Source organism: Nerophis lumbriciformis, linkage group LG01 (assembly GCF_033978685.3).
Source record: "Nerophis lumbriciformis linkage group LG01, RoL_Nlum_v2.1, whole genome shotgun sequence".
Taxonomy (NCBI): Eukaryota; Metazoa; Chordata; class Actinopteri; order Syngnathiformes; family Syngnathidae; genus Nerophis; species Nerophis lumbriciformis.
The window spans coordinates 69,020,333-69,044,510 of record NC_084548.2 but is presented as its reverse complement, the minus strand read 5'-3'; the positions used below and the strand labels follow the sequence as shown (position 1 = coordinate 69,044,510).

Below are 24,178 nucleotides of genomic sequence, written 5' to 3'. Positions count from 1 at the left end.
GTCTCCTGGTGAGTGTTCACATAGTTGTAGATTTTATCCCTCAACTTTTTGGAAAACATTGAGATCTCATCACTCAGGTTCTCAAGTGTTTCGGTGACTTTTGTCCCCGCTACAGCAAAATTGTTATACAGGTCCTCAATGTCGTCTTGGATTCCCTCGAAAGTCAGAGGAGTTTCAGGGAGAACGCCTGGCAGGGACAGCTCAATGTGGGACGTGCTAGCACAGGTTCCCTGAAGACTCACCAGGTACTCCGAGTTCTTCCACAGACCCTGACTGACCACATCCGCCATCAGCTTGTCAAATCGCATTCTGGAGAAATCGACAAAGCTGTTTTTGCGGAGGAAGACTTGGCGGTGGATGGGTTGTACGCTCGATGCGAAGAAGTCAATCAACGTCTTCTGAATTAACCGCAGATCGAAATGGGGGCTGACCGAGCTGCTGCTGATTCTTTCCATGTCTGAGGCATAGTGGAGGTCGCCCACGATTGTGGTGACAATGTCAGACGCTGTGCCCTCAACATTCGCAGGGGTCTTGGGTCGTACGCCTGCAGGTTCCGTGTCTTTGGGTTCAGACCATTTGTGGAGGATTTCAGTCACCGCCTCAGTCGTCTCATCAAGGCGGATGTTTGACTGTGGGCTGCTGGCCGACATCCGACCTAACGGCTGGGTCACCTCGGCGTGGTCATGAGGCTCATGCGCTGACACTTGACGCCAGCAGGGTCCGAAACACCGAGTTGTCAATTTAACGCGACCCAGGTAAGTCCACAATGAACCACAGGCAAGGCGCACCATCTGGTAGAGCACCTTGAGATTGGTAAAGGTACCAGGGATGTAGATAACCGGCACCAGTGGCTGAGCATCCATGTTGATGGCCGGCGCCAAACCGCTGTTTACCCTCTGAGAAATCTCTTCCGTTAGCAGCGAGTCCATTTTGTTGGCGTAGTCGCACGGCTGCACGGGAACACCAAGCGCCGTAGCAAATGTGTTGTTCATGGTGCCCTCCGGGACCGACACCACTTTATCGACTTGTGTGTCTCCAACCCGCCGTTGGAACAACAGTAGGATGATTTTCAAGGCGTCGGCCGAGAGTTTCTGGGTCATCTCTGTGCACATGTCGGCCAGCGTGGCCCCCGTGCTGGAGTCGAAGTCACCAGCCGCCAGGAGGCACCACTGTGCTGGAGAGATTTTGTCAAAATATTTGGACACGATCGGCAGGAGAGCCACACCATCCACTGTTCTATCCGTCTGCATTTTCTCCCCCGCCCCGGAGTCCTTGAATAAAACCTCGCAACGCTGCAATTGAGTAGTTGGAGTCTGGCTCTATGACAAAGGTATGAATCTACCTTGTGATGTCACACGACTCACACCATGCGGACCACAGCGATGACATCAAGAGAGCAGGAATGACAGAACCTCTATCAACCATTCATTTTTCCGTTGCTTATCCTCATTAGGATCAGGTGAGCTGCACTGCGGGTGAGACGCAAGGTACATCGCAGACTGGTCGAGGAATCTATAGATTAGTTCGTCCGATTAATCGATTTCTTCTTTCTTCTTATATATGCACATAGGAATGAAATTGTATTTTTATCACAGGAACAATATTTTACTAATATTTTGAAAGATAATTGTTTTCTTAAAAAAAACCTTTGTAGCCTAAAACCAGGCAATGATGATAAATAAAGAAGCAAACTAAACAAAAATTATCTCTGAAAAAGTATAAATTGTATCAAATGTATTAATTGGAGGAGTGGTGTTTGATTTTTGGACTAACTGTTTAGCATTAGCATACAGACTGTAGATGCGAACACGTCCTTACATGTGTTAAGATGACGTTAGCTGCCGAAAGAGACTTTTACCTTGTTTCTGGTTATTTTCTGCTCTTAAATATGAAGTATGCTTTAAAGTAATATGCTGCATCATCAGAATGGGACCTAAAGGTCTGTCTTTTTCACTTTTTAATGACCGCAGAACTTCTCTCGTCATCTTTGGGCCCTGTGCTCTCTTTCTACTTTGTTGTTTTTCGGCCGGGACACAGTTGCTCACATTTTCCTAAGCATACCAGATTTCCGGCACATTCTGCCTGTTGAAAATGAATGGGCCATTTTTCAAACTAGCACAATTCCCGGAAACATTTCTCACCCGATTCGAACCGTTCCACTTTCAAGACTTTCCACCCAATTCCTGGCTTTCCAAAGGCCCTAAAGTCCTAGAGTTTTCATATTTACACTTTGTGGAGGTATCTCTCCTTTGGGTTCTTCGGACCACCAAGTACAGACATCACCGCTCCTTTTCAGGGTTTTTAGACACTGTTTTTTTTAACAATAAAGTCTCTGTTGTGCTTTTCAGCAATTGTCTTTAGTGGGTGTCAATTTCTCTCCTCCCCGGCTGCTGCCTTTTAACAGAGCGACAGGTGATTAGATAAGCAGACCCAGGTGGGCCATCTACGCAACTGTCGTTGATCTTGAAGCCGGTCCTGGCACACCCCGCTTCACTGCAGGTCCGCAGGCCACGCCCCCCTCCACGCATTTGTCAACCAATTCCCACCATTCCACCATCAAAAACATTCCTCTTTGTGGGGACAACAAAAGTTTGTTTTTTTACATACAAATACCCGGTTTTCCCGAAATTCCAGGAATTTCAGAATACCAATTCTCAATTCAAACTGTTACTACGTCAACATTTTTTAACCAATTCTAAAAATTCCAACACCAACCCATTCATATCGTGGAGGACAATTGTGGTATGATCAATATTTTCAAAAATGCCCGGTTTTCCCAAATTTCCAGGAAATCCATATTCAAAGTTCTACAATTCCCAAAAAATCTTGGCACTCCGCTACAACCGCCACACACACACACACACACACACACACACACACACACCACATCACCTGCAGTATGACCTGCATCACCAACAGGTGCACCGCTCTCATGTGTTTTATGTCCGCATATTTTACTCATCGAACGAATCATCAAAGCAATACAAATCAAAGCTTTTTTCGAAACGCTGTAATCGATGACCTAATGCAGCCCTACATGACACACATGTAGATAACAAGCATTCACGCGCACATTGTTTATGGGATGTTGGTGGACAAGCACATGAGGGCACTTGGGCACAGAAGGGCCACTGGGCTTTTGTATTATTTTTTTTTAATTAAACATGAATACAGCTGAGATAGGCTGCAGCACCCCCCGCGACTCCGAAAAGGACAATCCATCCATCCATCCATCTTCTTCCGCTTATCCAAGGTTGGGTCGCGGGGGCAGCAGCCTAAGCAGGGAAGCCCAGACTTCTCTCTCCCCAGCCACTTCGTCCAGCTCTTCCCGGGGGATCCAGAGGCGTTCCCAGGCCAGCTGGGAGACATAGTCTTCCCAACGTGTCCTGGGTCTTCCCCGTGGCCTCCTACCGGTCGGACATGCCCGAATCACCTCTCTAGGGAGGCATTCGGGTGGCATCCTGACCAGATGCCCGAACCACCTCATCTGGCTCCTCTCGATGTGGAGGAGCAGCGGCTTTACTTTGAGTTACCCCCGGATGACAGAGCTTCTCACCCTATCTTTAAGGGAGAGCCCCGCCACCCGGCGGAGGAAACTCATTTCGGCCGCTTGTACCCGTGATCTTGTCCTTTCGGTCATAACCCAAAGCTCATGACCATAGGTGAGGATGGGAATGTAGATCGACCGGTAAATTGAGAGCTTTGCCTTACGGCCCAGCTCCTTCTTCACCACAATGGATCGATACAGCGTCTGCATTACTGAAGACGCCGCACCGATCCGCCTGTCGATCTCACGATCACTCTTCCCTCACTCGTGAACAAGACTCCGAGGTACTTGAACTCCTCCACTTGGGGAAAGATCTCCTCCCCAACCCGGAGATGGCACTCCACCCTTTTCCGGGCGAGAATCATGGACTCGGACTTGGAGGTGCTGATTCTCATCCCAGTCGCTTTGACCCTCGGCTGCAAACCGATCCAATGAGAGCTGAAGATCCTGGCCAGATGAAGCCATCAGGACCACATTATTTGCGAAAAGCAGAGACCTAATCCTGCAGCCACCAAACCAGATCCCCTCAACGCCTTGACTGCGCCTAGAAATTATGTCCATAAAAGTTATGAGCAGAATCGGTGACAAAGGGCAGCCTTGGCGGAGTCCAACCCTCACTGGAAACGTGTCCGACTTACTGCCAGCAATGCGGACCAAGCTCTGACACTGATCATACAGGGAGCGGACCGCCACAATCAGACAGTCCGATACCCCATACTCTCTGAGCACTCCCCACAGGACTCCCCGAGGGACACGGTCGAATGCCTTCTCCAAGTCCACAAAGCACAAGTAGACTGGTTGGGCAAACTCCCATGCACCCTCAAGGACCCTGCCGAGAGTATAGAGCTGGTCCAAAGTTCCACAACCAGGACGAAAACCACACTGTTCCTCCTGGATCCGAGGTTCGACTATCCGGCGTAGCAACCTCTCATGTACACCTGAATAGACCTTACCGGGAAGGCTGAGGAGTGTGATCCCACGATAGTTAGAACACACCCTCCGGTTCCCCTTCTTAAAGAGAGGAACCACTACCCCGGTCTGCCAATCCAGAGGTACCGCCCCCGATGTCCACGCGATGCTGCAGAGTCTTGTCAACCAAGACAGCCCCACAGCATCCAGAGCCTTAAGGAACTCCGGGCGGATCTCATCTACCCCCGGGGCCTTGCCACCGAGGAGCTTCTTAACTACCTCAGCAACCTCAGCCCCAGAAATAGGAGAGCCCACCACAGATTCCCCAGGCACTGCTTCCTCATAGGAAGACGTGTTGGTGGGAAAAGGACAAGTGGTAGAAAATGGATGGATGGATGGATACCTGTGAAAGTTCAATAATAAGCGTTGGTTGAATCCAATTAAGAATGCCTAGGGTGACCAACACCTTTTATCAAAAATGCAAAATAAAAGCTCACCTTTAAGCAATAACACAGAGCACCGGCATTTGTGAGCACAAATCGGTGATTAAAGAAAAGTAAGCAAATATATAATAAATCTATCTGTGGCAGCATAGGAGAGAGTTATGTACTAGTTTCTCTTTTGCATTTATTGCCCATAACTGTGGTGCGTTCAGGTCTTGTGTATGGGGGGGAAACCTAATTGTGCATTTTTTCTCTCTGAAAACAAGCCGGTTTTTTTTTCATTTAAAAAAAACCCCATCTCACTTAGTGTTGGTACGCGTGTATAAACACGTGAAAATAAAAGATAAATAGCATAATAACACAGCATACATGGGGGATGTAACGACAAGCAGATCCAAGCTGTGTCAAACATTTTTATGGCCCGTCTCAATTACTCGTGTTTTTTCAGTGTCCGCAGGGGGCTTCCTTCCGAGACCACCCGCGGGGATCTACTGTACCGGGAGAAAACCCACACAGGCAGGGGAAGAACGTGAAAACTCCACACAGAGTGGAGATTCAAGCCCGAACCTCGAGATGTCCGATATTATCAGCCTGCCGATATTATCGGCCGATAAATGCTTTAAAATGTAATATCGGAAATTATCGGTATGTTTTTTTTTTTTATTATCGGTATCGGTTTTTTTTGTTTTTTTTATTAATTCAATCAACATAAAAAAACACAAAATTAGTGCACCAACCCAAAAAACATCCCTCCCCCATTCACACTCATTCACACAAAAGGGTTGTTTCTTTCTGTTATTAATATTGTGGTTCCTACATTATATATCAATATATATCAATACAGTCTGCAAGGGATACAGTCCGTAAGCACACATGATTGTGCGTGCTGCTGGTCCACTAATAGTACTAACCTTTAGCAGTTAATTTTACTCATTTTCATTAATTACTGTCATGTCTGTGTAATCATGTTTTGTTTTAGTCATGTTTTTAGTTATTGGACTCTTTAGTTTCTGGCTTTTCACTCCCTTGTCTTGTTTCCATGATTACCCATTAGTTTCACCTGTTCCACGTTTGGACTCATTGTGCACTCTTGTTTGTCACCATAGCAACCCATTAGTTTTCACCTGTCACGTCACGCACCTGTTTCACGTTTTGAGTCACACACCTGTTTTCGTTAATCATGTCTGTAGTATTTAAGTTCAGTGTTTTCAGTTTGTCTTCCTGACGACATCTCCACATTTATGCTTCTGTACACTCTTCATCCTCTAAGATCCTGCTTCATGTCCCATGCCAAAGTAAGTTTTTGTTCCATGTTTATAGTCTTTTTGTTTTTCATAGTTTATTCTCCGCCATTGTGCGCGCCTTTTGTTTACTTCCTTTTTTTTGTAGTTTAAATAAAAATGTAGTTACATTCCCGTCTCGCCCGAGCCAACTTTCCGTTGCATCCCGGAAAAGCTAACACCCAGGACCAAGTCATGACAATTACTAGTTTCTAGGTAACTGTTTTTATATTGTTTTACTTTCTTTTTTATTCAAGAAAATGTTTTTAATTTATTTATCTTATTTTATTTTATTAATTTTTTGAAAAAGGACCTTATCTTCACCATACCTGGTTGTCCAAATTAGGCATACTAATGTGTTAATTCCACGACTGCATATAACGGTTGATATCGGTATCGGTAATTAAAGAGTTGGACAATATCGGAATATCGGATATCGGCAAAAAGCCATTATCTACTGTATATATCCGTATTGGTTGATATCGGTATCGGTTGATATCAGGTATGCCCGATAATATCGGCCTGCCGCTATTATCGGACGATAAATGCGTTAAAATGTTATATCGGAAATTATCGGTATCGGTTTTTTATTATCGCTATCTTTTTTTTGTTTTTGTTTTGTTTTTTTAATTAAATCAATATAAAAAAAACAAGATACACTTACAATTAGTGCACCAACCCAAAAAACCTCCCCCCCCCCCATTTAACAGTTAATTTTACTCATTTTCATTAATTACTAGTTTCTAGGTAACTATTTGTATATTGTTTTCCTTCCTTTTTTATTCAAGAAAATGTTTTAAATTTATTTATCTTATTTTATTTTTTTATTTTTTAAAGTACCTTATCTTCACCATACCTGGTTGTCCAAATTAGGCATACTAATGTGTTAATTCCACGACTGCATATAACGGTTGATATCGGTATCGGTAATTAAAGAGTTGGACAATATCGGAATATCGGATATCGGCAAAAAGCCATTATCGGACATCCCTACCCGAACCTTCTGAGGGTCACGGGTGAGCTCCAACCTATCTTAGCTGTCAATCAATCCCATAAAGATTGATAAAGACCAATTTAGAAATGAGCAAGTGTTAAATCGTCCACTATAGGGTTGTAAGGTATACCGGAATTGGTATAGTATCGAGGTACTAATGAATCAAAAACGGTACTATACTCTGTTTGAAAAGTACCGGTTCCCGGACATCCGCAGTCGGCAGTGTTTTAGCTACTTCTAAATCACTAATCCTCGCCTCCATGGCGACAAACAAAGTAAGTTTCTTACAAGTATCACTGGAGGACGAGGAATAGCTAAACATGCTTCACTACACACCGTAGCTCACCGGCGTCGCAATGTAAACAAACGCCATGGGTGGATCTCCACCTGACATTCACTGTAATGATACCAAGTACAAGAGCGTATCTCGCCGATACTACTAGGATAACATCGATATTTTGTATCGTCACAAAAATCTTTTTTCCTTTTTAAAAAAATTCACATTATGTTTATAAACTCAGTAAGTATGTCTCTGGACACATGAGGACTTTGAATATGACCAATGTACAATCCTGTAACTACTTGGTATCGGATCGATACCTACATTTTGTACAGTATCAAAACAACAGAAGAATAAGTGATTATTATATTTTAACAGAAGTGTAGATAGATCATGTTAAAACAGAAAATAAGCAGATATTAACAGTAAATGAAGATTAATAACTAGGGATGTCCGATAATGGCTTTTTGCCAACATACGATATTCTGATATTGTCCAACTCTTAATTACCGATACCGATATCAACCGATACCAATATATACAGTCGTGGAATTAACACATTATTATGCCTAATTTGGACAACCAGGTATGGTGAAGATAAGGTCCTTTTTAAAAAAAAATAAATAAATAAATAAATGTAAAACATTTTCTTGAATGAAAAAGAAAGTAAAACAATATAAAAACAGTTACATAGAAACTAGTAATTAATGAAAATGAGTAAAATTAACTTAAATGAGTAAAATTCAATTAATCATGTGTGCTTACGGACTGTATCCCTTGCAGACTGTACTGATATATATTGATATATAATGTGGGAACCAGAATATTAATAACAGAAAGAAACAACCCTTTTGTGTGAATGGGGAGGGAGGTTTTTTGGGTTGGTGTACTAATTGTAGGTGTATCTTGTGTTTTTTTATGTTAATTTAATTTAAAAAAAACAAAAAAAACGATACCTATAATAAAAAAAACTGATACCGATAATTTCCGATATTACATTTTAAAGCATTTATCGGCCGATAATATCGGCAGGCTGATATTATCGGACATCTCTATTAATAATCAATTTTTACAGTTTGTCCTTTATAATGTGTACAAAATAATAGGTGTATAAATGACACAATATGTTACTGCATACGTCAACAGACTAATTAGGAGTCTTTGTTTGTTTACTTACTACTAAAAGACGAGTTGACTAGTATGTTCACTATTTTATTTAAGGACTAAATTGCAATAATAAACATATGTTTCATGTACTCTAAGATTTTTTGTTAAAATAAATCCATTTTTTTGTGGTCCCCTTTATTTAGAAAAGTACCGAAAAGTATCGAAATACATTTTGGTACCGGTACTAATAATATTGGTATTGGTACAACCCTAGTCCACGATCATTAAAAATCTGTGAGTATTTACTCACGCTCCACTATTGTATATATGATATAATAATATAATATGTAAATATTACATATATGTTATATTTATACTGCAACTATGGTACATTTTTTGGTCTACTTTATACCTTTTGTTTTCGCCCTCTTTTTGTGGCCTTGTGTGCATTATCCTTTCCATCCTTTGTAACTGAGCTACTGTGTGGAACAATTTCCCTTGTGGATCATTAAAGTTTGGTATAAGTCTGTACGTCAAAGAAAACCGGGCTCTTATTTTGGTATCGGATCGATACCTACATTTTGTACAGTATCAAAACAACAGAAGAATAAGTGATTATTACGTTTTAACAGAAGTGTAGATAGAACATGTTAAAACTGAAAATAAGCAGATATTAACAGTAAATGAAGATTAATAATCAATTTTGACAGTTTGTCCTTTATAATGTGTACAAAATAATAGGTGTATAAATGACACAATATGTTACTGCATATGTCAACAGACTAATTAGGAGTCTTTGTTTGTTTACTTACTACTAAAAGACGAGTTGACTAGTATGTTCACTACTTTATTTAAGGACTAAATTGCAATAATAAACATATGTTTCATGTACCCTAAGATTTTTTGTTAAAATAAAGCCAATAACGCCATTTTTTTGTGGTCCCCTTTATTTAGAAAAGTACCATGTTTAAACATTACTAAGTGAGGGACAGGAAGTAGTTTTATTGCTACGTTTGTTACACATGTTTAAACATTACTAAGTAGGGACAGGAAGTAGTTTAAATGTTGCGTTTGTTAAACATGTTCAAACATTACTAAGTGAGGGACAGGAAGTAGTTCTATCGTTAGGGTTTTTAAAAATGTCCAAACATTCTTAAATGAGGGACAGGAAGTACTTTTATTATGTTCGTTAAACACGTTTAAACATTACTAAGTGAGGGACAGGAAGTCGTTTTATTGTTGCGTTTGTTAAACATGTTCAAACATTACTAAGTGAGGGACAGGAAGTAGTTTTATTTTTAGGGTTTTTAAAAATGTTTAAACATTCTTAAGTGTGGGACAGGAAGTAACTTTATCATGTTTGTTTAAACATGTTCAGACATTACTAAGTGAGGGACAGGAAGTAGTTTTATTTTTAGGGTTTTTAAAAATGTTTAAACATTCTTAAGTGTGGGACAGGAAGTAACTTTATTATGTTTGTTAAACATGTTCAAACATTACTAAATGAGGGACAGGAAGTAGATCTATCGTTAGGGTTTTTAAAAATGTCCAAACATTCTTAAATGAGGGACAGGAAGTACGTTTATTATGTTCGTTAAACACGTTTAAACATTACTAAGTGAGGGACAGGAAGTCGTTTTATTGTTGCGTTTGTTAAACATGTTCAAACATTACTAAGTGAGGGACAGGAAGTAGTTTTATTTTTAGGGTTTTTAAAAATGTTTAAACATTCTTAAGTGTGGGACAGGAAGTAACTTTATTATGTTTGTTTAAACATGTTCAGACGTTACTAAGTGAAGGACAGGAAGTAGTTCTATCGTTAGGGTTTTAAAAATGTCCAAACATTCTTAAATGTGGGACAGGAAGTACTTTTATTATGTTTGTTAAACACGTTTAACCATTACTAAGTGAGGGACAGGAAGTAGTTTTATTATTGCGTTTGTTAAACATCTTCAAACATTACTAAGTGAGGGACAGGAAGTAGTTTTATTTCTAGAGTTTTTAAAAATGTTTAATAATCAATTTTGACAGTTTGTCCTTTATATTGTGTACAAAATAATAGGTGTATAAATGACACAATATGTTACTGCATAGACTAATTAGGAGTCTTTGTTTGTTTACTTAATACTAAAAGACAAGTTGTCTAGTATGTTCACTATTTTATTTAAGGACTAAATTGCAATAATAAACATATGTTTCATGTACTCTAAGATTTTTTGTTAAAATAAATCCATTTTTTTGTGGTCCCCTTTATTTAGAAAAGTACCGAAAAGTATCAAAATACATTTTGGTACCGGTACTAATAATATTGGTATCGGGACAACCCTAGTCCACGATCATTAAAAATCTGTGAGTATTTGCTCACGCTCCACTTCACACTAATTCATGCCGTGGTCACATTCCTGACATACCGGTGCAAGTCACCCATTAAGAATTTCGCACATTTGTGACGAGCTTCGACCCCCCCGGCAGGTCACACCTGTCCCCGACAACCCTGTCAGAGGCTTTGAACGTACCTTAAGGATCCCGGATTCCTCCTCGCTGTTGGACAGGGTCAGGTTTTGTGTCTCGGTGTGTTGCGGCGGGGTCTCCTTGGGCCTCTTCCTCTCCTTCTTGGCCTGCGCGCCGTCCAGGACGCAGTGGGTCCACAACACCGCCAGCGCCACGGCCAGCGGCGCGGCCCCGCGCCACATCTCCAGGCCGGCTCGCACGGGACGGATCCTGACGGGGAGGGGGGTTGGGGGGGGCGCTCTCTCGGGGAGGGAGGATGCTCGCCTGCGGCCACCGAGCTGGGGAAGGATCTGGCAACTCTGAGAGACAGTCAGAAAGACGGCAGCTGAGCCCCCCGCCCCACCTCCACCCTCTTCACCCTCCTGGTTACTCAACTATGAAATGTTCCGAGCAGAATGCTCTGAGGGAATGACACATGACAGCAAATAAACCCATTAGTGAGATTTTTCACGCTCTCTGCTCTGTTGGGGGGGGAGCCGGGAGAAGGGAGGGGGCGCCCAGAACGGTTCAAGGGTCGCAATTCAAAAGATTGAAGAAAAAAATGATCACATCTCTTAGTCTTGACTAGTCCTTGCCGGGATCTTCAGGCGCGGAAGCGGTTCCTCGGCCCCCCCCCCCACACCTCACACCTGTCGGACATCAAACAGGTCTCAGTGCGTCCGTGTCCTCCTGGCGTTCTGAGCTCCCAGGACTGAGCACGTCCTCCCCGCCCTTTTCTCCAAGCCCGCCAGCTGACCCCGGTTCTGCTTCATCTCTCCTTGAACGCACACAAAGGGTTCTTTTGGCACGCGTGAGAGGTCTGTTACGACGTGCGGATCCAACCTGCCTCCAGCAAATTCATGAAATCTAACCTGGTGAGGTGTGAGGGATTTCCTGGTTTTACTCCTGCAATTATTCCAATTGTATTCCAATGTGTTAGCTACCTCTCTATGTTTTTATATATATATATATATATATCATACTTGCCAACCTTGAGACCTCCGATTTTGGGAGGGGGGGTTGGGGGCGTGGCTAAGTCAAGTCAAGTATTTCATATATATATATATATATATATATATATATATATATATATATATATATATATATAATTAGAGATGCGCGGTTTGCGGACACAACCGCGGAGTCCGCGGATTATCCGCGAGTCGGGCGGTTGAAATAAAAAAAAAATAGATTTTATCCGCGGGTCGGGTCGGGCGGTTGAAATAATAAAAAAATTAGATTTTAAATAGATTCAGGCGGGTGGCAGTTAAACCAATTCGGAAATATATATACATAGTTAAATGTTGTTACCCACATACGAAAAACGAGCAGGCACCTGCAGCATGCCACAACAGAAGAAGGAAAAAAAAAGAGATGGCAACTCCGGCAGCAAACGTGGTACGCGACAAACTAAAAAAGGGAATACTAAAGACCAGGGGAAAAAAAGGCCAGAAAAGTTCAGCGTGGACTCGTTTTTATGAGGTTGTAAATCAGGATGATAGTAATGCTGGCTACGTGATTTGCAAGAGCTGCGACGCTGTTTATGTCTACGACAGTCACAAAACCGGGACATCTATAACATGGTGCATCACATTTGTGCAAAACCCCGAACCTCCACAAACACCCTGAGCATGAGCAGTTTCGTCCGCCGTGATCCCAGAAGAGTGCCACAGGATGTTAAAACAAGGCTTACAGATGCATGTGTGAACGCAGCTGCCTGCAGCAGTTTGAGTGGCGCGAGCGCGCTTGGAGGTGCGCTCAGCGCGGCTCCCAGATAATTGCACACTGGTGTGCGTCTGGGCCGTGACAGCGTGGCACGCATTGAATGTCTCTGCTACATTGGATCAGTCGCCTTTCTTTAACAGGCAAAAGCTTTATAACCTCACTAATGCCTTGCATCGTCTATATTAGATATATAACAACGGGCGGGTGGCGGATGGCGGGCGGGTGCGGTTTTGATTAAATGTTAGTTCGGGTGGATGGCGGATGGTTGATGACTTTTGTGATGCAGTTGCGGATGAAATAATTGCCTATCCGCGCATCTCTAATATATATATATATATATATATATATATATATATATATATATATATATATATATATATATATATATATATATATATAACAAATACTTGACTTTCAGTGAATTCTAGCTATAAATATATATTTATTTTATTTTATATATATATATATATATATATATATATATATATATATATATATATATATATATAAGAAATACTTGAATTTCAGTGTTCATTTATTTACACATATACTTGTTGAGTTAAGGGTTGAATTGTCCATCCTTGTTCTATTCTCTGTCACTATTTTTCGAACCATGCTGAACACCCTCTCTGATGATGCATTGCTGTGTGGCACGCACAAAAGTGCTTTCATCAAATGCACTAGATGGCAGTATTGTCCTGTTTAAGAGTGTCACAACATTGCTGTTTACGGCAGACGAACTGCTTTACGGTAGACGAAAACGTGACTGCTGTTGTTGTGTGTTGTTACCGCGCTGGGAGGACGTTAATGAAACTGCCCAACAATAAACCCACATAAGAAACCAAGAACTCGCCCTCCATCATTCTACAGTTATAACGTGATTGGGCAGGCACGCCGTTTATTGAGTCCGCCTGAATTTTGGGAGATTTTCGGGAGATAATTTGTCCCGGGAGGTTTTCGGGAGAGGCGCTGAATTTCGGGAGTCTCCCGGAAAATCCGGGAGGGTTGGCAAGTATGATATATATATATATATATATATATTTTTTTTTTTTTTTTTTTTTTTTTTTTTTTTTGCTGCAGCTGTTACATATACTGTAATATTGTACACGGTAATTGGGATTTGTTATACATATTGTATATATGATATAATAATATAATATGTAAATATTACATATATGTTATATTTATATTGCAACTATGGTACATTTTTTGGTCTACTTTATACCTTTTGTTTTCGCCCTCTTTTTGTGGCCTTGTGTGCATTATCCTTTCCATCCAACGAACGAGATGTCTCTATAGAATCTCCTCTCTGGTCAACAAAAGCACCATGAAGATTCTAGCGGGAACTCTCGTTCAACCCTTTTTCGATTACGCATGCACCTCCTGGTACCCTAGCACCTCCAAAACCCTCAAATCTAGACTCCAAACATCCCAGAATAAGCTAGTCAGATTACTTCTAGACCTCCACCCCAAATCACACCTCACTCCTACCCACTTCTCCAAAGTGGGCTGGCTCAGGGTGGAGGACAGAGTAAAACAACTTGCACTGAGCCTGGTCTATAAAATCCGCTACACCTCCCTGATACCGAAGTACATGTCAAACTACTTCCTTAATGACCGCCATAACCACAACACCAGGGGGAGCTCCACTAACCACGTTAAACCCAGATTCCGATCTAACAAAGGTCTTAACTCATTCTCTTTCTATGCCACATCAATGTGGAATGCACTCCCAACAGGTGTAGAAAAAGAAAGGGCATCTCTATCCTCCTTCAAAACCGCACTAAAAGAACACCTCCAGGCAACTTCAACCCTAAACAAACACCCTCCCTTCCTCATCATACCTCCTTGGATTGTAAGTAATCAAATGTAAACAATCAAATGTAGTCACTTTTTCTTATAATTTCTGATCTCTCTCTCTATGTCCACTACTTGCTGTACATATGCACCAAGTCAGACCTACACTGTTCCAATGTCAATTTCTCTGAAGATCCAGTTGTTGATGACTGAAGTGTTGATACCAACCAAACTTAACCCCCCCCCCCCCCCCGCCCCCCTCCATATCCCACACCCCGGATTGTAAATAATGTAAATAATTCAATTTATATACTGTGATGATTATCTTGTGTGATGACTGTATTATGAAAATAGTATATATCTGTATCATGAATCAATTTAAGTGGACCCCGACGTAAACAAGTTGAAAAACTTATTGGGGTGTTACCATTTAGTGGTCAATTGTACGGAATATGTACTTCACTGTGCAACCTACTAATAAAAGTTTCAATCAATCAATCTTTGTAACTGAGCTACAGTGTGGAACAATTTCCCTTGTGGATCATTAAAGTTTGGTATAAGTCTATATGTCAAAGAAAACCAACCAAAGCAACATGTTTTTAACTACATACATGCATTGTATGCAGTATTATTACACTATGGCGCCACACAGAGGCAGTAATGTGGAGTACAACTGACCTTCCCAATATGGCGTCTCGATGGCGTCACCGGCCGTTTTTTTTTTTTGGTCACTGCCCGTTCTGAGCTACTGTTTTGAACAATTTCCCTTGTGGATCATTAAAGTTTGTCTAAGTCTATATGTCAAAGAAAACCGGGCTCTTATTTGCATAAGCAACATGTTTTTAACTACATACATGCATCTTATGCAGTATTGTTACACAATAGCGCCACACCGAGGCAGTAGAGTGGAGTACAACTGACCTTCCCAATATGGCGTCTCGATGGCGTCACCGGCCGTTTTTTGTGTTTTTTGTTCACTGCCCGTTCTGAGCTACTGTTTTGAACAATTTCCCTTGTGGATCATTAAAGTTTATCTAAGTCTATATGTCAAAGAAAACCGGGCTCTTAATTGCATAAGCAACTTGTTTTTAACTACATTAGAGATGTCCGATAATATCGGCCTGCCGACATATAGACTTAGATAAACTATTATCGGCCGATAAATGCGTTAAAATGTAATATCGGAAATTATCGGTATCGTTTTTTTATTATCGGTATCAGGTTTTTATTTATTTTTATTTTTTATTAAATCAACACAAAAAACACAAGATACACTTACAATTAGTGCACCAACCCAAAAAAACTCCCTCTCCCATTTACACTCATTCACACTCATTCACACAAAAGTGTTGTTTCTTTCTGTTATTAATATTGTGGTTCCTACATTATATATCAATATATATCAATACAGTCTGCAAGGGATACAGTCCGTAAGCACACATGATTGTGCGTGCTGCTGGTCCACTAATAGTACTAACCTTTAACAGTTCATTTTACTCATTTTCATTCATTATTAGTTTCTATGTAACTGTTTTTATATTGTTTTACTTCCTTTTTTATTCAAGAAAATGTTTTAAATTTATTTATCTTATTTTATTTTATTTCTTTATTTAAAAAAGGACCTTATCTTCACCATACCTTGTTGTCTAAATTAGGCATAATAATGTGTTAATTCCACGACTACATATATATCGGTATCGGTTGATATCGGTATCGGTAATTAAAGAGTTGGACAATATCGGAATATCGGATATCGGCAAAAAGCCATTATCGGACATCCCTACCCGAACCTTCTGAGGGTCACGGGTGAGCTCGAGACTACCTTAGCTGTCAATCAATCCCATAAAGATCGATAAAGACCAATTTAGAAATGAGCAAGTGTTAAATCGTCCACTATAGGGTTGTAAGGAATACCGAAATTGGTATAGTATCGTGGTACTAATGAATCAAAAACGGTACTATACTCTGTTTGAAAAGTACCGGTTCCCGGACATCCGCAGTCGGCAGTGTTTTAGCTACTTCTAAATCACTAATCCTCGCCTCCATGGCGACAAATAAAGTAAGTATATATACTTATATATAAAGTGTATATAAGTATATATATATATATCAATATATATCAATACAGTCCGTAAGCACACATGATTGTGCGTGCTGCTGGTCCATTAATAGTACTAACCTTTAACAGTTAATTTTACTCATTTTCATTAATTACTAGTTTCAATGTAACTATTTTTATATTGTTTTACTTTCTTTTTTATTCAAGAAAATGTTTTTAATTTATTTATCTTATTTTATTTTATTTTATTTTTTTTTTAAGTACCTTATCTTCACCATACCTGCTTGTCCAAATTAGGCATAATAATGTGTTGATTCCACGACTGTATATATCGGTTGATATCGGTATCGGTTGATATCGGTAATTAAAGAGTTGGACAATATCGGAATATCGGATATCGGCAAAAAGCCATTATCGGACATCCCTAACGTACATGCATCTAATGCAGTATTATTACACAATGGCGCCACACAGAGGCAGTAGAGTGGAGTACAACTGACCTTCCCAATATGGCGTCTCGATGGCGTCACCAGCCATTTTTTTATTTGGTCACTGCCCGTTCTGAGCTACTGTTTTGAACAATTTCCCTTGTGGCTCATTAAAGTTTATCTAAGTCTATATGTCAAAGAAAACTGGGCTCTTAATTGCATAAGCAACATGTTTTTAACTACATACATGCATCTTATGCAGTATTATTACACAATGGCGCCACACAGAGGCAGCAGAGTGGAGTACAACTGACCTTCCCAATATGGCGTCTCGCTGGCGTCACCCGACTTTATATTTGGTCATTGCCCGATCTGTTTGCGCATGCGCCAAAAGTCCACCATTAATTCCCTATCCATTAATGTGAGAAAGAAAATATTTTAGTATTTAAATATTTAGGAATTAACTCTTGAGAAAATAGACAAAATCAAGGAATGCCAAACTTAGACGTATTCACTTAACCAAAACGGAATATTTATCAGATGTATTTCACCCTGCTTACATGCCTAACTATAATAATAAAACACATCAATGTTAATTTCATTTGGGAGGAATAAAACTACCTTTTATATCAATCACAACAACCAAAAACAATTTTAACGAGTTAAATAAACAAAAAAGAACATCATGGCGTGTGTCCGAAAAGGAGCAGGAAGAAGCAAACATTCACCTGTTTTTACAACAAAATTCATTTATATTATAGTATGTAGTATATTTAGTACATAATTACAGGATACACATCCGACTCAAATAAAATATAATACAAATAATAGATCAAATAAACACTCATTTTATCAAATGTTGTTTAAATGAATAACATATATTCTTAATATATTTTATTTTCACCCCCTCTTTTTTTGTACCATTTATTTTTTTATATTTCTTTTTAAACTGAATGATGCTTTGTTTGATTTCCTCATGCAATTGTTTACACAGAGTCACCCCACAAACTCATATATGCACATTCCAGAGTTAACACAAATGGCTGTCTTAGATTCAAGTTACCCCTCAAATTAAATTTTCTATCTCCGTCTTTGAATATTTTTGGGATATTTGGTGGCAGCAGATTATTCCTTGCTTAATAAACCAGTTTTGAATTTTGACAGATCCATACATTTCATTATTTGAGACTTTTTTAAGTGTACATTTGTGTGTTCCTGTTTGCCAACATTGTGTATTCATTCGATAAAAATTCATAAAAAAGGGCAACATGGTGAAAGAATATTAAGATGGAGGATTCAAGGTTATACATTTTGATTGTTTAGTTCAGGTTGAGGTTATACAGTTTGGCAGACAGCTAGCAATCTAAGACGTTCCAATAAAGTTCCAAAGCAGATTAATCTGTTTTGGTTCTTTATTGTTGATTTTGCGTTGTTTTCTTTAATTTTGTCTTGTACTTTAATTTACTTTTGACCTGCACTTTACTTGTAAAACTGAACTATACACACTGACAAACTCTATTGAAGTTATTAACAAGTTTCGTTTGTTGACTTCTCGAATCCACAGAACAGAAACTAAACGAATCATTGAATTAGTCCATATAAATATATTTTTATTGCTGCTTTTACGCTACTTTCACTACTAACCCCATTTGTCTCTGCCTAACATTTCCTTAGTACAAAGGTCTTACTCGGTAAACATGGGACAGGAAGTAGTTCTATTGTTAGGGTTTTAAAACATTCTTCAGTGAGGGACAGGAAGTACTTTTATTGTTATGTTTTTTAAACGTCTTTAAACATTACTAAGTGAGGGACAGAAACTAGTTTTGTTTTATTGCTACGTGTGTTACACATCTTTAAACATTACTAAGTAGGGACAGGAACTAGTTTTATTGTTATGTTTTTTAAACGTCTTTAAACATTACTAAGTGAGGGACAGGAAGTAGTTTAATTGCTACGTTTGTTACACATCTTTAAACATTACTAAGTGAGGGACAGGAAGTAGTTTTATTGTTAGTTAGTTTTTTTTAAATGTTCAAACATTCTTAAGTGAGGGACAGGAAGTAGTTTTATTGTTATGTTTGTTAAACATGTTTAAACATTACTAAGTGAGGGACAGGAAGTAGTTTTATTTTTAGGGTTTTTAAAAATGTTTAAACATTCTTAAGTGTGGGACAGGAAGTAACTTTATTATTTTTGTTAAACATGTTTAAACATTACTAAGTGAGGGACAGGAAGTCGTTTTATTGTTATGTTTATTGAACATGTTTAAACATTACTAAGTGAGGGACAGGAAGTAGTTTTATTGTTAGTTTTTTTTTTTAAATGTTTAAACATTCTTAAGTGAGGGACAGGAAGTTGTTATATTGTTATGTTTGTTAAACATGTTTAAACATTACTAGGTGAGGAACAGGAAGTCGTTCTATTGTTAGGGTTTTTAAAAATGTTCAAACATTCTTAAGTAAGGGACAGGAAGTAGTTTTATTGTTATGTTTGTTAAACGTGTTTAAATATTACTAAGTAGGGACAGGCAGAAGTTGTATTGGTACGTTTGTTAAACATGTTTAAACATTACTAAGTTCTATTAGGGTTTTTGAAAATGTTCAAACATTCTTAAGTGAGGGACAGTAAGTAGTTGTATTATTTTTGTTAAACATGTTTGAACATTACTAAGTGAGGGACAGGAAGTAGTTTTATTGCTACGTTTGTTACACATCTTTAAACATTACTAAGTAGGGACAGGAAGTAGTTTAATTGTTGCGTTTGTTAAACATGTTCAAACATTACTAAATGAGGGACAGGAAGTAGATCTATCATTAGGGTTTTTAAAAATGTCCAAACATTCTTAAATGAGGGACAGGAAGTAGTTTTATTATGTTTGTTAAACATGTTTAAACATTACTAAGTGAGGGACAGGAAGTAGTTTTATTGTTGCGTTTGTTAAACATGTTCAAACATTACTAAGTGAGGGACAGGAAGTAGTTTAAGTTTTAGAGTTTTTAAAAATGTTTAAACATTCTTAAGTGTGGGACAGGAAGTAATTTTATTATGTTTGTTAAACATGTTTAAACATTACTAAGTGAGGGACAGGAAGTAGTTTTATTGTTATGTTTATTGAACATGTTTAAACATTACTAAGTGAGGGACAGGAAGTAGTTTTATTGTTAGTTTTTTTTTTTAATGTTTAAACATTCTTAAGTGAGGGACAGGAAGTAGTTTTTTGTTGCGTTTGTTAAACATGTTCAAACATTACTCAGTGAGGGACAGGAAGTAGTTTTATTTTTAGGGTTTTTAAAAATGTTTAAACATTCTAAAGTGTGGGACAGGAAGTAACTTTATTATTTTTGTTAAACATGTTTAAACATTACTAAGTGAGGGACAGGAAGTCGTTTTATTGTTATGTTTATTGAACATGTATAAACATTACTAAGTGAGGGACAGGAAGTAGTTTTATTGCTACGTTTGTTACACATCTTTAAACATTACTAAGTAGGGACAGGAAGTAGTTTAATTGTTGCGTTTGTTAAACATGTTCAAACATTACTAAATGAGGGACAGGAAGTAGATCTATCGTTAGGGTTTTTAAAAATGTCCAAACATTCTTAAATGAGGGACAGGAAGTAGTTTTATTATGTTTGTTAAACATGTTTAAACATTACTAAGTGAGGGACAGGAAGTAGTTTTATTGTTGCGTTTGTTAAACATGTTCAAACATTACTAAGTGAGGGACAGGAAGTAGTTTAATTTTTAGGGTTTTTAAAAATGTTTAAACATTCTTAAGTGTGGGACAGGAAGTAACTTTATTATGTTTGTTAAACATGTTTAAACATTACTAAGTGAGGGACAGGAAGTAGTTTTATTGTTATGTTTATTGAACATGTTTAAACATTACTAAATGAGGGACAGGAAGTACTTTTATTGTTGCGTTTGTTAAACATGTTCAAACATTACTAAGTGAGGGACAGGAAGTAGTTTAATTTTTAGGGTTTTTAAAAATGTTTAAACATTCTTAAGTGTGGGACAGGAAGTAATTTTATTATGTTTGTTAAACATGTTTAAACATTACTAAGTGAGGGACAGGAAGTAGTTTTATTGTTATGTTTATTGAACATGTTTAAACATTACTAAGTGAGGGACAGGAAGTAGTTTTATTGTTAGTTTTTTTTTAAATGTTTAAACATTCTTAAGTGAGGGACAGGAAGTAGTTTTTTGTTGCGTTTGTTAAACATGTTCAAACATTACTAAGTGAGGGACAGGAAGTAGTTTTATTTTTAGGGTTTTTAAAAATGTTTAAACATTCTTAAGTGTGGGACAGGAAGTAACTTTATTTTTTTTTAAACATGTTTAAACATTACTAAGTGAGGGACCGGAAGTAGTTTTATTGTTATGTTTATTAAACATTTTTAACCATTACTAAGTGAGGGACAGGAAGTAGTTTTATTGTTAGTTTTTTTTTTTTTAATGTTTAAACATTCTTAAGTGAGGGACAGGAAGTAGTTTTATTGTTGCGTTTGTTAAACATGTTCAAACATTACTAAGTGAGGGACAGGAAGTAGTTTTATTTTTAGGGTTTTATAGAAATGTTTGAACATTCTTAAGTGTGGGACAGGAAGTAACTTTATTATTTTTGTTAAACATGTTTAAACATTACTAAGTGAGGGACAGGAAGTCGTTTTATTGTTATGTTTATTGAACATGTTTAAACATTACTAAGTAGGGACAGGAAGTAGTTTAATTGTTACGTTTGTTAAACATGTTTAAACATTACTAGGTGAGAGACAGGAAGTCGTTCTATTGTTAGGGTTTTTAAAAATGTTCAAACATTCTTAAGTAAGGGACAGGAGGTAGTTTTATTGTTATGTTTGTTAAACGTGTTTAAACATTACTAAGTAGGGACAGGAAGAAGTTGTATTGGTACGTTTGTTAAACATGTTTAAACATTACTAAGTTCTATTGTTAGGGTTTTTGAAAATGTTCAAACATTCTTAAGTGAGGGACAAGAAGTAGTTTTATCATTTTTGTTAAACATGTTTAAACATTACTAATTGAGGGACATGAAGTAGTTTTACTGCTACGTTTGTTACACATGTTTAAACATTACTAAGTGGGGACAGGAAGTAGTTTAATTGTTGCGTTTGTTAAACATGTTCAAACATTACTAAGTGAAGGACAGGAAGTAGTTCTATCATTAGGGTTTTTAAAAATGTCCAAACATTCTTAAATGAGGGACAGGAAGTAGTTTTATTATGTTTGTTAAACACGTTTAAACATTACTAAGTGAGGTACAGGAAGTAGTTTTATTGTTGCGTTTGTTAAACATGTTCAAACATTACTAGGTGAGGGACAGGAAGTAGTTTTATTTTTAGGGTTTTTAAAAATGTTTAAACATTCTTAAGTGTGGGACAGGAAGTAACTTTATTATGTTTGTTAAACATGTTCAGACATTACTAAGTGAAGGACAGGAAGTAGTTCTATCGTTAGGGTTTTTAAAAATGTCCAAACATTCCTAAATGTGGGACAGGAAGTACTTTTATTATGTTTGTTAAACACGTTTAGCCATTACTAAGTGAGGGAGAGGAAGTCGTTTTATTGTTGCGTTTGTTAAACATGTTCAAACATTACTAAGTGAGGGACAGGAAGTAGTTTTATTTTTAGGGTTTTTAAAAATGTTTAAACATTCTTAAGTGTGGGACAGGAAGTAACTTTAGTATGTTAGTTAAACATGTTTAAACATTACTAAGTGAGGGACAGGAAGTCGTTTTATTGTTATGTTTGTTAAACATGTTTGAACATTACTAAGTGAGGGACATGAAGTAGTTTTATTGATAGTTTTTTTTAAATGTTTAAACATTCTTAAATGAGGGACAGGAAGCAGTTTTATTATGTTTGTTAAACACGTTTAAACATTACTATGTGAGGGACAGGAAGTAGTTTTATTTTTAGGGTTTTTAAAAATGTTTAAATATTCTAAAGTGTGGGACAGGAAGTAACTTTATTATGTTTGTTAAACATGTTTAAACATTACTAAGTGAGGGGCAGGAAGTTGTTTTATTGTTATGTTTGTTAAACATGTTTAAACATTACTAAGCCAGGGACAGGAAGTAGTTTTATTGTTAGTTTTATTAAATATTTAAACATTCTTATATGAAGGACAGGAAGTAGTTTTATTATGTTTGTAAAACACGTTTAAACACTACTACCGTAAGTAAGGGACATGGAGTAGTTTTATTGTTATGTTTGTTAAACATGTTTAAACATTACTAAGTGAGAGACAGGAAGTAGTTTTATTTTTAGGGTTTTTAAAAATGTTTTAACATTCTTAAGTGTGGGACAGGAAGTAACTTTATTATGTTTGTTAAACATGTTTAAACAATACTTTGTGAGGGACATGAAGTAGTTTTATTGCTGTTTTTTTTTTAAATGTTTAAACATATTTATATTTAAAGGCTAGAGTATACAAATTAGTTTTAAGACGGGACTTAAATGCTATCATAATCATTAATATCATTATGATAACGTTTTTATGAAAGCGAATTACTTCCCCTCTTTGTCCTGTAATATGAATTTAACTGGAACTGGAAATCTCATATACAAAACATACAACATAAGGTGGCAAAAAACATTTCAATAATGAATAAAGCAAAATATGTCCTGGGCCAAAAATCACTGCATATTCTCTACTGCTCGCTAGTGTTACCATATCTGAGTTATTGTGCAGAAATATGGGGAAATAACTACAAATGTGCGCTACATTCGCTAACCGTGTTACAAAAAAGATCAGTTAGAATAATACATAATGTTGGATATAGAGAACACACAAACCCTTTATTTATTAAGTCAGAAATATTAAAGTTTGGTGATTTGGTAAAATTGCAAACAGCTAAAATGATGTACAAAGCAAACTATAACCTGCTACCAAAGAATGTACAACAATTCTTCTCAACTAAAGAGGAGAAATATAACCTTAGAGGAAAAAATAATTTAAAACATTTATATGCACGTACAACACTTAGAACTTTTAGCATATCAGTATGTGGAATTAAATTATGGAATGGATTAAGTAAAGAAGTTAAAAATTGTACTGATATGATCCAGTTTAAGAGGTTGTTCAAAATAATAGTG

The 24,178-nt window shown here is 37.7% G+C and overlaps 1 protein-coding gene across 1 annotated transcript in view; it reads right to left on the bottom strand.

Moving 5' to 3' along the window:
• The window catches only part of c1qtnf12 (C1q and TNF related 12), a 75,008-nt gene extending 63,298 nt beyond the window's left edge, over window positions 1-11,710 (bottom strand). Inside the window, exon 1 of the mRNA XM_061972392.2 lies at window positions 11,077-11,710. Coding sequence (XP_061828376.1) covers window positions 11,077-11,253 — 177 coding nt within the window. The 5' untranslated portion in view covers window positions 11,254-11,710. The remainder of the gene's footprint in view (window positions 1-11,076) is intronic.
• Between the last annotated feature and the right edge of the window lie 12,468 nt (window positions 11,711-24,178).